This window comes from Colias eurytheme, chromosome 17 (assembly GCF_061535395.1).
Source record: "Colias eurytheme isolate Ceu_HAF_F1 chromosome 17, ilColEury1 Martin Lab GWU primary, whole genome shotgun sequence".
NCBI classification, from domain to species: domain Eukaryota; kingdom Metazoa; phylum Arthropoda; class Insecta; order Lepidoptera; family Pieridae; genus Colias; species Colias eurytheme.
In genome coordinates, this window is record NC_142996.1 from 8,407,565 (window position 1) to 8,423,339 (window position 15,775).

At 33.3% G+C, this 15,775-nt stretch overlaps 2 protein-coding genes across 2 annotated transcripts; both read right to left on the reverse strand.

Moving 5' to 3' along the window:
* Positions 1 to 2,227: 2,227 nt before the first annotated feature.
* LOC149901371 (daxx-like protein) lies at positions 2,228 to 6,271 on the reverse strand. The gene is made up of 6 exons (XM_090111946.1): positions 6,098 to 6,271; positions 5,486 to 5,831; positions 4,625 to 5,114; positions 3,999 to 4,261; positions 3,376 to 3,565; positions 2,228 to 2,625 (listed from the first exon to the last, which is right to left on the reverse strand). The coding sequence occupies exons 1-6, from the start codon at positions 6,146 to 6,148 to the stop codon at positions 2,259 to 2,261; spliced, it is 1,707 nt and encodes a 568-aa protein (XP_089968072.1). The 5' UTR covers positions 6,149 to 6,271; the 3' UTR covers positions 2,228 to 2,258.
* Positions 6,272 to 9,001: 2,730 nt separating this feature from the next.
* cpb (F-actin-capping protein subunit beta) lies at positions 9,002 to 14,547 on the reverse strand. Its single transcript, XM_090111896.1, has 6 exons — positions 14,392 to 14,547; positions 13,879 to 14,263; positions 13,364 to 13,563; positions 10,749 to 10,860; positions 9,756 to 9,902; positions 9,002 to 9,126 (listed from the first exon to the last, which is right to left on the reverse strand). The coding sequence occupies exons 1-5, from the start codon at positions 14,392 to 14,394 to the stop codon at positions 9,772 to 9,774; spliced, it is 831 nt and encodes a 276-aa protein (XP_089968022.1). The 5' UTR covers positions 14,395 to 14,547; the 3' UTR covers positions 9,002 to 9,126; positions 9,756 to 9,771.
* Between the last annotated feature and the right edge of the window lie 1,228 nt (positions 14,548 to 15,775).

Consider the following 15,775-nt stretch of genomic DNA (forward strand, 5'->3'; position numbering starts at 1 on the left):
TTTTGTAATTCAAAATTATCATCATATTTATAGTTTTAAAACTCCTGTTTGTAAAAAATGAGCAACTTACAGTTACAACAGTGAGTTAAAATAATTATAGAAAAACTTCCTATCTAGTTACTAGGCACGTCCAGTAGGTATAGGTACTCATTTTATGCAGGCAAAGTTATTAGTACATTTAATGCTTTTGAGTTTAGGTTTATAAATAAATAATAAATAAATCTCTTTATTTGCATAATGTGTGTACAAAGATAACAAATTACATTATAGGTTGAATCAACATATTAGCCATGAATGGCGTGCAAATTAGGTATATTATCAGCTCCGCAACATTATTTTATATAAAAAGTACATTATTTCATTGTCTTACATAAAAGGTACACATTATATATTATATTCATTAGTCAAGATAAAAAATTCAATGTCACAAATTTAAATAATCCGATACATTAGATCGAAATACCTCGATTAAGATAAAATGCCACTCAGTATAAATAAATCATATGCCAAATAATGAATATAATACAAGACATAATTTTGTCACTCAAATAATTAATATAAGGTCGCTCAAATATTATGAAGCTGCTCATTTTGTATTGTATGTAACGGTATCATCCCGTCCGATTAGTGCCCTTCTGGCCTCCTCCACTCAAGCAACAGCTCAAGCCGAGGTTCGTGGTCCCCGTCAAGGGGGGACGCCCTTGTGCATGTCGCTACCAGGGTGAACCTTCAGTTCACCCCCGCGTCCGCGTTAAAATGTAGAAGCCCTTCTGGCTAACATTGAGAGACACCACACAAAAAAAAAAAAGCAGGTATCAAAAATTTTTAAACTGATATCGACAGTATTTAACCTGATAAGTAAAATGACAATCTTCTTATATATAAAAATGAATCGCAAAATGTGTTGGTAAGCGCCTAACTCGAGAACGGCTGAACCGATTTCGATAATTCTTTTTTATTATATTCCTTGAAGTACGAGGATGGTTTTTATGTAGAGAAAACGTAAATATGTACCACGGGCGAAGCCGGGGCGGACCGCTAGTCTTATATATAAAAATGAATCGCAAAATGTGTTGGTAAGCGCATAACTCGAGAACGGCTGAACCGATTTCGATAATTCTTTTTTTATTATATTCCTTGAAGTACGAGGATGGTTTTTATGTAGAGAAAACGTAAATATTATGTACCACGGGCGAAGCCGGGGCGGACCGCTAGTAGTTAATAACTTTTTAAAACATTTAACGTTTAGTATGAGATATGAATATTGAAATATATATCCCATGTACATTTTAATGTGAAAATTATAGAACTTTTGTTTTTTTGCTTTCCTTACATCGCAAATTTTAAGGCAGTTTCATTAAAAACTGTAAATAGATAGAGCTCCTCATTGTGCAATACAATCAATTCGAAAATCAGCTTTGAATACAAAATGTATGGGAAATAAAACATAAGCGAGTGTTTAATGTAACATTTTTGGATATTTCTCGTTTTATTTTAAAAAGTAATTAATAATTATTAATGCCATTTTACCCATTAGTTTAAGTTTTTTTGATTTCTGCAATAGTTACGGAATAATCGCCTGTGCATACTTAACGATTACACCTAACGGGTGTACAATTTTATACGTTGATTTTATAGTACAAGATCCAGGGCCGCCAGACCTCACCTATTTTCTGACGGATGAAATGTGGACGATTGGGTAGTGTTACTTTAAGAACTACCTCGTAGTAAGTTCTAACATTTCAATAATGCCGAATTATTTTGTATTCAAAGTAATCTCAAATAGACACTAAAAATAGGGATTTCAATTAAAGGCTTATACGCTAGGAATTAGGAATATGTAGGTACATGAAAACCAAAAACGTACTTTGGTGTTTTGCGTAATATCAGTACCTATATACATATATAACTAGCTTTCCGCCCGCGGCTTCGTCCGTGTTTTCAAAGAAAAACCCGCATAGTTCCCGTTCCCGTGGAATTTCCGGGATAAAACTTATCCTGTGTTAATCCAAGTTACTCTCTATATGTGCTAAATCTCATTGTTATCGGTTCAGTAATATGTGCGTGAAAGATTTACAAACATATACATTATACACACACATCCATCCTAACAAACTTTCGCATTTATAATATTAGTAGTATGGGACACCTAGTAGTAACTAGTAATAACAATAACATCAGTATCATCCCAGTTTTTGTGCGAGTAAATTAAAATAAAACAACATAATAAAACAGAAATAATTTATTTTCACATAATGCTATAAAACTTCATCATCTGAACTATCAGAAATCTCAACAACCAGAAACGGATCTTCGATATCTATTATTTTCGTTGTAAAATCATCACCAAGTTCATGCAACAAATTGGTTATGTCTTCATTGTTTTCTTTACTTTCCTCTTTCACTATAGCACTATCTTGTTTATTATCGTTTTCTACTTTAATAGGAATAGGTTGGAACATTTCCCCATCGATATCATCATCATCCCACACTATGTCACTATCACTATCACTTTCATCACTAGGCTCCATAGACACTAAGCTATTTTGTGATGTACCGTTTACATTTTGAACACTTTGTTTGCTAATATTGCCTGCGGCTAATTCGTTCTCGAGTGAAGCGTATCTGAAAATAAAATGTAAAGATTAAAACAACAACTTTAATTCCAAAAAAATACGAATTTTCGTTTACAAAAGATATGAAACACAAATACAATAGTTTATATATTATATTATTATATAAAGTATTGTATTTATGTGTTGTGCGATGGGCCCTGGAGGGAAATTACTTGAAATACAAATGCAATAATACAAATACAGTAATACAAATGATAGCAAATTTTGCTGAAAAGAAACATTCCTTTATTTTTAAAAAGAAACGATCTGCATTCATAGATTTTCGAAAATTCACTTGCTTCTACTGGGAATCGTACTAACTAAAAATGAATAAAATCGAAATTTGTTATTTAAATCTTAAAATCAACTCAGACAATGTTAATGTTTTGCGGCGTGATGCTGCGTGTTGCGGCGTGATGACGCGTGACGCGGCATCATACTTTTTTATTAAAGTGAAACTTTTATTACATCGTCTCAAACTTTTTGGTCTGTGTAGCGCATGTCGCGTGTATCGCGGCTGCCGAGTAGGTATACCTACTCGGCAGCCGACCGACACGCGACATGCGCTACACAAAGCAGTGTTCGGAACCGTTCGAACAGTTTTACATTTACCGTGGTTTCATAAAACCACACAACATTTTTTTATTTTATTTGTACAAGAATTTTATCTTGCGTGTTGCGGCGTTATGCCGCGTGATTCCGCGTGTTGCGGTAACTAACTAAATCTATCAGCAAATTACGACATGGGCGCTACACTCACCTATCAAAAATCTCATTTTCCTTCCGTTTCGCAATTTCCTTATTAGCATCCAGCCTCGCCCGTAGCGCTTCATCCGTATCAGCGGGGTCTTCGCAATTCTCCCGTTTGACCCGCGACAACAAGTGGCCCCACTCTCGCTGCTGCCGCAACTTTTGTAGCGCACGACCGCATTGCGCGAATAGTGCTGAAGCTGATCAAAAATACATATTATTTAGATAAAGAAAAGTGTAAAAATACTTTAATTTGAATGTGTACAGAATTGATGAATACAATACGAAATATATATCAGGAGTTTTAAATTTTAATATTATGAAGGGATTTTATAAGTGTACACATAAGTAACACAAAAAAAAATATGTAAATCCATAATTTTATAATGTAAATGCATGGATTTGTATGTATTTTGCTGGGTTGCTGGGTTGCTTCATGGTAACACCATAAAACAACATCCTTAACCATTTGTAGCCTTTGCAAAATGGTTAACAGCTTTAAAAGATAAGGGATAAAGAATGGATTAAGGTTAATCAATAATTATAAGTATCTTTTTGTTTAACACAATCAATACAGAATATCAAAGTAGTTTTCCAAAATATTCAACACACAATGACAGTTGATTTACAAACCTTCCTGAAATTTTTTAACTGGTTTCCAACCAAGATTATATTTCTTATTCGCGATTTCCACGCATTTCCTTACTTCCATGAATGTAGGAAAGGGGGGGTATCCATTACTTTTGAGATTATTATTTAGCAAATTTTCAAGGATTCTCGCCGGTCCTTCAGAAAAGCCCTTGGAAACTGTTATGTGAATCTCATGTCTCTTGACGGGTTGCGAGTCTGTGAGTTCACATAACTCTTGGTACAACTTCACTACTCGCTTTTTATACCTGTAATGTGATGTAAAATAGAATAAATTTTATGTACTTATAAGTTTTGCTTTTTGTACAATTTATAATCTGTATAAACTATAATCAATATGAATAGTCAAATGTGTTGCAAAGCTTAAAACTTGAGTATGGCCTTATCAATTTGGGAATTTTTTTTAAGTTTTTGTGAAGGCACAAGGAAGTTTCTTATGGAGAGAAAATAAGAAAAAGGGGCAATAGGGCAGAACAGCTAAATCAAATACAAATAATATCTAAAAAAGATACATAATATAAGTCATATGAATAAAAAGCAAGCGTGAAAATTAGATACAGATCATAATCATTTCTACATAACTTAATAAAAAATTATGTTTGAATACATACGCTTCACTTTGCACATACGGTGAAAAATTAGAATAATTATCAACCACTTCTTCATCCAGTTGATCAATGACACCTTTCAATCCCGCTATTTCACATTCAAGCATCTTAATTTTTGATTGTTTTACTTGTTCAGGGTCAACTTGTTCAATCTGTTTTACTTGTTCAGGGTCAACTTGTTCAGTCCTTTGAACTACAAGCAATTTTGGATCTTCATTTCTAATATTTTCATCATCATTTTCAATAGGCACCTCATAGAAGTGATTATTTTGATCTTCATGTACTCTATTTTGATCCATCCATGATACATGAGTTTCTTCATTAGGAGGTATAAAAATTTCTATTTCTATTTTATTATCTAAGCGTTCATTTTCTTTTCCTTCAGTAAGCGTAATTTCCTTTTCCTTTGGTATTTCTTCATCTTGAATATCATCTAAATCAATAATTTCAATTTTTTTCTTTTTAACATTATTATTCACCGATTGTGATTTTCCTGTAAATTTAATAGTATTAAAGTTTACAATTTACACTTGATTATGACTTAATTCAATTTCAGTGATTTGGTTGATTTTCCTTAAGAATGATTGCAGTAAGGAAATGGCAAAAATGTCTCTTGTAAATTAAAGAGTTCTAAATATATGTACATACTTAGAAAACACAATCTATCTATAAGAAACCCGTTTTCCTTGGTCATGGCATCACGTGTGAACAGGTGGATCGATTTTGATAATTCTTTTTTTATTAAGTATATACCTTGGAGTATGAGGATGGTTCTTATGAAGAAAAAACGTAAATATGTACCACAGAAGGACCACTAGTTATTTTAAATAAACGAGACAGTCTGTTTACAAAGATCATACTCACTCTTAGTACAGGGTCCTAAAGGTATCAAGTTAACTCTTTTCTTTTTTTTATTTAATTTTAATGTCTCACACAAGCCTTTAATATGAAAAAATTTCATGTGTGGTTCTTGTTCTATTAAACATAAGGTATTTTTGACTACATTTTTAAATTGTATTGATTTTACATAATTTGGGCATGCTTCATAATATACTCTCATCAGAGATCTCTTGATTACTCTCACCATTCCCGTAGTATTTTCTATTTTTAGACATTGTTTTATTATATCTGCTAGTTCAGGTACAATATCTTCTGATTCTAAATTAATATTTAAAAATGCAAGACTACAGTTATTATCCACCAGAATCTCCTAAAATATAAATATTAAAGATAAATGTATGCTTATGATGATTTCAATATCATTATGGAATGAAGGCATGAAAATTAATATACAAATATTTAAGATATATAATTAGTTTAAAAATAATATAATCACGCTTTTTTAATTCACATTCACATTAGAACAATATTAGTTTATTGTTTAATTTAATTGGTAAATAGAATGCTATTAATTGTAAATGCTTCTAAAGTTTTTTTAATGGTCGATTTATTATAATTTTATTCTCATTTGCTCACACAATCATCATCAGGCGATTCTTGGGATAAATCAACGATATCATAGTTCATTTCTTCTCTTCACACGGTGCATGAGTTTTAAATTACAAATAAATAAGAAAAATACGATCTAAGATAATACAAATTTGAAAGTTTTTTTCACAGGTTTATTTGTGATTTTGATTTACTGTTAAATTACAGAGTCAACTTGACACCTGCTACCTATACCCGTCTCTTTCACTCTCACGTGATAATAGAATGGAGTGAAAGGGATAGGACCATTTTTCAGGTGTCAAGTTAACTCGTCCGAGTTGTACACAACTGTGTCCTGTCACCGCCTGTCACCTTTGGCTGTCAAGTGTCATTGCAAATGACAGTGTCACAGTCCACAGATTAACAATTACTTGCTCTGTGCAAATTAATTTCAAATTGCCAGTTGACACGGGTATAAATAGGTATAGGTAAACCAGAATCTGATGGCAATTAGGGAAATCAAAATTTTGAGTGTGCAACCCTAGGGAAAATGGACTGAACGATCTTGATACTGCTTATTTTTTATTTTGTCCTCAATATCATTACTCACATTACATAAGTGGATAATACTGTACTTAATAATGAGATATCCACTTAATATTACGTAGGTACATACTTACATGTATAATATACAATTATACAAATTACTTTTATACGGGTAATACATATTATTATTTACACATACCTATATTTGTATATTCATTACCAGTATGCCATGTGAAAATATCGATATAATGATAATGTAGATCAAAACTGCTTATAATTTTTTATAAAATAAAATAAAAATAAAATTATGTTTATTTTCGTAAGTATTAACAGACACACATTATAAAATTGACTTGGACAGCTTGGACTTGACGAATAGCCGTAAGTATTGGAAACTCCTGTAATAAGTTTTCATAAAATTATATTCTAATCAACAAACAATATTATAGTTACCTACATATATAATATTTTTTAATTTATAGTATCAAAACGGGTAAGTCCAATTTACCAATAAAATCTTCAAAATTGAAAATTGTGATGTGTTTGACCCTTCTTCATCGAATGTTTTTCTATACGCATTATAAACAACACCTCTTGCTTGTGATCGCAGCGGCTTTTTCGACATATTCGAAGATTTTTTAGACAAAATCTTAAAAATTATTCATCAACTGCAAAAAAGACAAATAATTTGACATCCAATTTGATAGTTGTCAAATAAGTTGCCACATAAAAATCTTTTATTTCTTAAATATAAATATGCCATCAGATTCTGGTAGACCCATGGACGTATAAAAAAAGACGGACGGTATATCGCCTAAACATTGCGTGAAGCCTAGTAATGGCGGCGAAACATACATGTGTGTGTGCCATGTTGCCATGACAACAGCTGTGTTGATGACAATGGCGGCTGTATTTTTTTCTATAAATTTTGCCGTAATAATTTTGTCATTAAAACATAAAAGAAATAACTTGCTTCCCTGTGGAATGTAATCCCTTGTGATTTGTTATTTAAAATTGTACTGTTGCGACACCATTTAACCACGCAAGACGGCATTTTAAATATTTTTTGTGAAACAGTGACGCAGTTAATCAGTCGGTAGTTAACGACGTAATGGCGGCCGACTAGCTTACTATGGTGAGAGTGTGTGCGTGTTTATTGTCTTTACACGATCGCTAGCTTACTATGGTGGCTTCACGTTGTTAGTTCGTAATACGGCGTCCGTCTTTTTTTATACGTCCATGGGTAGACCTATATTTTTCCTTTTGTTATGACAGAGCAAGCAAAGGGACCTGCCCCCTTTGCTTGCGCTACCTGGTGTTAAGTAGTCACCACCGCCGATAAACACGTCTTGTAACACTGATAGCTTTACAGGTGCTTTGCCGGCCTTTATACATGTACGCGTAGTTGTTCGGGAACACCGCAGGATATAATAAAAATTGTTAACAGATATGAGAGTAAAGTGAGAGTATTATATTTTTCTAATCCCGGATCTTGGACCATAATGCCGGTGGTCACGAATGCGGTGTCTGACAAAGATGCATTCAGAATGTAGAATATAAAAATGCCATTATTTTGTCCACAATAAAACAAATAATTTCAGATAAATAAATCTTTATTTAGAGAGGCCAATTAAAACTATTGCAACAAGAAAGATTACAACTTCCTTTTCATACATCATAGTTAATTGTATTAAAATAAAACAAGAATATAGTGAATTTCTTATTTTTAAAATACGTTTTCTACTTTACAATACAAATAATGAAATGTAAATGCAATAAATGAAATGGATATAGTTTGGGCTAACAATTCTAAGTTTACATTTAATCACATTTTTCTAATATATAAGCCAAAAATATCAATCTTAAAAATTTTTTGAGCCGACATGTTACTTTCATTAGACACTTACATCATTTGAATGAACTTTTTTACTTATAAGTAATTTATGCATGATAATAGAACAGCCAATTTCAGAATTTTTATATACAGACGTTACAATGTTTAAATAATATGGACTATACAGGGTGTCCCACTATTGGTATACTAAGCGCGAAGGGACTTGTAGTTTTGCATACACTGATCACGTAAAAAATACATAAACAACAAAATTACGTCAAATTTTTTCCTGAAAATTCATGTTTTCTTCTCTAGCTTCGCGCAGCCGGCATATACCGCTTCCCTAATGTGAGCATTTTGTCTATGAAAACATAATCTTAAACGATAGCTCACGTTCTGGTGGAAAAAATGGGCGGGTTGCTTGTTATGGGTGTACACATAGAGTTTTAAGAATTCATCTATTTGAAAAAAAAATGCGTCTGGAATTTTTTAAGTATTTTTTACGTACTCAGCGTATGCAAAACTATAACCTCCTTTGAGCTTAGTATACCAACAGTGGGACACCCTGTATATATAAGCACCAAATTGGATGCATACAAATAATATTTGTTTACTAAATTTTTACATTATATTATTAATAATTCCCTCTTGAACTTCTATCGTCGTTGTTAGTTTTAACCCAAAAACTCCAAATCATCTGTAACAAAAATAAAAATAGAATTAAATGAAATTTATTTAGTGTTATTGAGAGAAAATTATTAAGTGTTTTGGGACTGAGACAAATTAGTAGGGAAAACAGAATTGTTTGTGTCTTGTGATTCGGACTGTTAGATATATACATATGTATAAGTAGTTTAGTATATTCGTGGTACCCGTTCTAAGCACTTGTGCAGATTTGATCATATTTAAGATATTATAGGAATGCGCCCCGGCAAGGCTCATGACGCGGTTTCAAATCTCGCAGCTAGAACTTTATTTCCGATTCTTTAGCAATTTGTAAATGAAACCTTTTTTTATTTTATTTTAAGGATCGTCTACTAGAGACTCGAGATCGTGCTGCAGCGCCGCCTTCTGCCGCGCCACATTCGCCGGCACGGTGGAGCGCAGACCGTGCACTGTGTCCTGTGTGACCTGCCCCAGAGCCACACACCCGTGTGTACTGTGCCCTGTGTGACCTGCCCCAGAGCCACACACCCGTGTGTACTGTGCCCTGTGTGACCTGCCCCAGAGCCACTCACACGTGTGTACTGTGCCCTATGTGACCTGCCCCAGAGCCACTCACCCGTGTGTACTGTGCCCTGTGTGAGCTGCCCCAGAGCCACTCACCCGTGTGTACTGTGTCTCATTCGGCGCGCGTGACCTGCCGGCGCTGCAGCAGCGCCTCGGCGAGGTCGTGCTGCAGCGCCGCCTTCTGCCGCGCCACGTTCGCCGGCACGGTGGAGCGGAGGCCGTTCACTATGTCCTTCGTTTTACCTGTAATCATAGATAGTTGTAAACATAACACGTGTTATGTATTGCGACAGAATAAATAATACAATACATTTATGTACAATTACCTATGTTACATTTTGGCATACAAAATCAAATTGTGGTCTATAGGAGCGGAGCATAAATGAAAAATGTATTTGCAAAAATGTTAAACAGTATCCTTTTAAAAAGCGGACATTTTAAAGACTCAGACTAAGAAAAAATTATGTGAGTATTGAGTTATGAGTACCCTTATTAATTCTACCACTTCATTTTGTTACACTTAAGCATTAATAAAGAGTAGAAAATTATTTTGTCTTTTATTATCCTCTCTTATCCTTTGTAAACTGCATGAAAATGCACTGCTGAGCTGGACTTGCTAGTTTTTTTATTTATTAACAAAAAAACAAAACAGTCTACTTTGATTATTTACTCTATAGATGTAGTAATGACTGCAGAAAAGCGTGGTTAAAAATATTGGTTAATTGGGTTGGTCTCAAAATTGCTCCCAGCTCAACAGTGTCAATTATTACTTCAAGAGACACGAACGCACGGCAAAACTTTTGCATATGATGATTATTTGGTTGTACAATAAAATCTCCAGAAATTACAAAGGACGTAGTCCAATCTAACAAAATCTTCGGCCGAAGGAAGTAACTCAAAACTGAAATATTTTTTGTAAAATTTTTCACACAGCCAATATGTCACATTTTGATATAGCGGATAGCCAGTTTTGGATTGTGACTTTCCCCATACAAATCAATAGTAATTGTCTTTATAGAAACTGAGCAATAAAGAAATAAACAATGACTATAACCGGTACTTAATACTTACAAAAACGAAATGACTTACCAAAATAAATATCATTCAATGTGTTCCTGATCTTATTCTCCATGTCTTCCACCATGCGGCCGATGTTCGCAATATGGGGCGTCACATCACTAACGGCTGTGTCTTGTTCAGCCTGAAAAGAGTTATTTTTCATGGTATTATCATTGAGCTATTATTACTACGTATAGAGGAGACACCACGAACAAAATCTGTGCTGCAAGCGCGGCGGCGCGGGGCGGCTTGTGAGTCATAGATTAAGCGATGTCATCGACTCACCGCTATAGAGGCGAAACTTTGTAAATATTTTGCCTATTACTTATCAATTAAGAACAATCAATGTAACAAAAAAATATAATTAATCTAATAAATAAATTATTTACTAATAAACTTATCAACTTTTCAATTAAAACCAATCAATGTAACAAAAAAAAATTGATACATACTCAGGTAATTTATTTCCATCTTTCATGATTTAACCTTTTTTCAAATAATATCCACAGTACAATATTTTCTAAGTGTGTAAAATTATTTTTTTCCACTATAAAAATTTACGTCATCTAATATTACTATCTAAATATCTTTCATACCCAATGCCGTTTCTTAAATTATTAGTCTATGATAAATGACGCAAAATGGCGCCCACCAAAAATTTAGCTCGAACCAAGTTTTAAAAATGATTATCTAATTAATTACCGATGAAAAGTTATTTCTTTGCACTTTGCCCCATTACTAGAATTATAAGTGCAATATCGCAACACACTCGATATTTGATGAGTTTCTTGGTTTTTTGCTTTAAAACAAACAAGACACGAAGGCGACCATCGCGCTAAAGCGACTGAGTGCAGATAAGCCATATGACCTATGTTGAGCGGAACATAATATGTGATTTAGGCGGTGTCGTCTCCATATACCAATACGTAGTATTAATATCTCAATGGGTATTATAAGGCAATCAAGCGGACATATGATTTGAATGAATGCATGAATGAAAATAATTTATTGTTTTGAAAATACATAAAACAAAGACAAGACTACAGATACAGCAAAGGGCGGCCTTATCGCTAGGTGACCTCCTTATCGCTAGGTGGCTTATCTCTACCAGGCAACCCAACAATCAGAGGAAATATAACAATATGAAGTAGATGAAAAAAATAAAAAGGCAAAAAAAATTAATTGAACCACACAAACAGCAAGCAAATAGTGGAAGAATTTTGTTTTATGAGCCAGTATCAGAAGAAGATTTCATAATATAAGATATATGCGCTGGCTATAGAATGCCGTAAATGTGGTTACAAGTGTAGCCTACTAGAAGTTTGATCAGGAATTTATGGTTTTCAAACATTGCAGATATTTGAAAAAGAAATAATTACAATTCTTATAAGAATAAAAAATGCTTATACCCCAGCCACACTATGCTACTCGTCCTGCTACTCGTGCTGCTCCTCGTCCTGCTCATCGCGCTGCCGCTCGCCTCGATATTGCCGTCTGGCCACACACTGCTCTACTCGCGCGATTAATCGCGACGCTCTTCACTAGGGATGGGTCGTCGACGTATTTTTCATCAACGAGACTAGATAGTTAAATGTCGTTCATCAACTAGTCATTCAACTAGTTAAAATCTTCGACTAGTCCATGTGTAAAATAAATAACTATTATTAAATAAATTCTTAAAACAATAAATTCTAATCTCAATAAAACAATTAATAAATATTTATGCTTTCTTACAAAAATTATACTCCTTAAAAAAAGTATTACTAAAAAACTTATTATCGTTTGTTTTTATAGTTTAAATTCAAAACATTGGTCTTGTAAACCAAAAATATTTTTTTTAAAAAACTTCAAAGAAAAGAATTTATTCTTATCAATAAGACTGTTTAGCCGTTGAATTCAACTAGTGCATTGGTGAGCGATGGACTAGTCGAATCGTTGAGTGTACATATAGACGGTTAATTTAACTAGTCCGTTGATTCCATGACGCCCATCCCTAATTCGCACTCGTATTGCCGGTCCTTTGACTCGCGCGCAAAAGCCGACAGCAGTGAGCAGGACGATGAGCACGACGAGTGGCATGACGAGTAACGTGGCCACACTACGTCCCTGCCTACTTCCCTCGTCACTTCCCATACCACTCGTCGAGTCGTGTGGCTGGGGCATTATAAGTTTCATATAAGCATTAAGCATAGCAATAAAATGCTGTATAGTTATATGAAAAAAGTTTAAAAAAATAGAAATCTTTAATCACAATGCGTCACCCGCGTCTTGACACCAATTTTTTTCTATACTTTGATAATTAAATAATGAGTAGTTTTTGTTTATCTTTAGTTTTACCGAGAAATGTTATAATCTGGTCTTCATAATTATAAAATTAATAAAGTTCATATCATCAATGTCACCATCTCTTTTCAATTTACAGGTTGTTTCAATTTCTTTTATAGCAAAATAACTGGAACAACTACTTTATTGAATATATTGCTTCATGTAAATGTCTCTTACTTGGCTCTATCCCAGAACGAAATTAAGATTTTAGTCAAATTGTTACAAAATCAAAATTTTTATAAACTTCAATTGGTATGTACTTCATTAGCAAGATTACGTAAAATACTCTATAATCCTTTTCAATTTTATAAACAACAAACCTGTCTAGTCAGACTGCCTCCAAGGTTCATGGTGCCACTCCCTTCCTTATTAGTTTGCAGCCACAGCATTGCAGTGGAAGTTAGCTTGTAGTGTGCGTTGCGGCCAGAACTCTTCTCGACAACTTCAACCACATGAATGGAGTCCCAGCAACCTTTGATTTTTTGAGATCCATCGCCCGCTTTCTTTATTAAAATGACACCTGTAAATTGATAGATGGATGACAAATTCTTATTTTAATTTATAATATGAATGTCAGTGATTTTTAAATCATTCTAAAAATTATATCAAATTGCATTTTGGATTGGTTCTCAGGTGTAGTTTGGAGTTAATATATTTAAATTCATTACATGTTTTATATAGAAATACCTAAGTAAGTACAAGCACATTCTATATCACAATACATGCTACAGCTATTGCTCAAAATATTGATTGTTCAATATCAAATAAATTAGCTTAGTCTTATTAGACAATAGACATGCTGAAAAGTGTGTACTGGGGTTAATCTATTTCATACCTGCAAAACCATGATCCATATCCCAGAGGTAGACAGAGCTGACACCACCTTCAAAGTACATCTCTCTGTATTGATCAAAAGCATGATTGGCCTCAATCTCCAACTTCCTTAATCTTTCTGATGGCATGGAGCCATCTTCTAGAGGTGGATCATAGGTGTTAGACCACGGCGACCTATACGAGTCCCCGTCACGATTGTAATCACACAGTAAATAATCCTTTCCGTTGCTTCTGTCCTGAGCAATTTTGAGCGGTTGGTCCACAGACGATAAAAGGTCCTCGCACAAACTCGGAACTAGGTCGATTAAGTCTGTTAAATTCTTCTCAATTTGCTGAGGAGGTAATCTCCTCATTAAGTCCAGGGCACAGTCCATCTGTTGTTCCGTCTATAATAAATCAAATTTGGAAATAAATAAAACAGAAGATGTATTAGTCATCACAACAATTTAGTATTGAAGTGCAAGGCAATCGAATGTATATAGAAGCATCAATATTAGTTTAATTAATGTATTACCATAGCGTAGCTTTAAAATTAAGTATGAATAATAAGTAATATACACTGAAACAAATAATTCAACTGTTATAATTACAAATCGGAAATAATAAGGGCAGTGCACCGATTTGACAACTGTGAATTGACAAGAGTCAAAGAGTGTTTCTACTTTCTTTGGTGTTTCCACTTTTCATATTCAACTTCCATGTTCCAATTTTAATTTGTCCTATATTTGAAATTTGAAATAGGAAATAAACTGCAACATTTATGTCTCAGGTAGATTTTTTAAGTCCTATATTTTTTTACTATTTTCGATAAGATTACAATACCAATCTTCTTTGAAAGTAGCAGGGGAAATAAGAATATTTTACTACAGAGAATATATTATAGTGTTTTAGTATTAATAGCATCATTTTAGAATTTACATAAACGTTATAATAATATGTATTATATAGTAAATACAGTCAAACATCTACATTTATACCGAATTTTCCCTAAAAAAAGGGAGATATTTTTAAATAGTTGGCACTGTTTGACACAGATTTGACATAAGTTTATAGACAAATGACCACATTAATTAAATATACTCAGAGGAATAAGGTATTCCTCTGAGTAAATATATGTATACTTTTCGCCACAGCTTTTCGCTAACGTCATAAACATTTAATACTAGAAAATGATTAATAAATTTATCTTTAAATTACATTTATTTCAAACACGCTCAAAAAATAACACATATATTACAAAACAAACAGAGATTCTTTTTACCACAGCTTTTGACGTAGATTGGAGTAACAGAAAGCCACTTCTAGGGGGGCTGTTTGCTTCCTCTTCCTCAAATGTCAAAAGATAAGTTTGATGCTGAGGTTTGATGAATGCTCCTTGTACGGCTCCTTGTCACTTTTGTCAGTTCAATGTTGTTGTGTCAAACTTTTGTTGATACTACTTTTCGAATAAATAGGTATTGTATTAAATTTTCTGTGTAACTTCATCGAATTGTTTGAGATTTGCATTTACAAAGATTTATGTGTGATATCTTTTCAAACATTCATGCATGTTAGAGTTATCTTTGTTCTTATTTATGTGATTCATGTTACGGGAATGTTATCCGTGATATTACACCTCAGCGGCTATTATACTCGCCCAAACGGGATGCAAATCACATAACTATACTCTTCTAAATGAATACAATTAGCAGTAACGAGTTAATATTCGTTTATTATTATTAGGACAATAGGTTATATAAAGAAACCTTACCAAGTGTCCTTAATGTAAAATAAGTACATAACTGTAAAATCTTTTGCAGTGTCTTATTGTATTTTAAGAAATGTTATAAGTGAAGTAATGATGGAATAATTAGTATTTTACATTCACTTTAAACTGGTGGTATTTCAGATAACAGTAA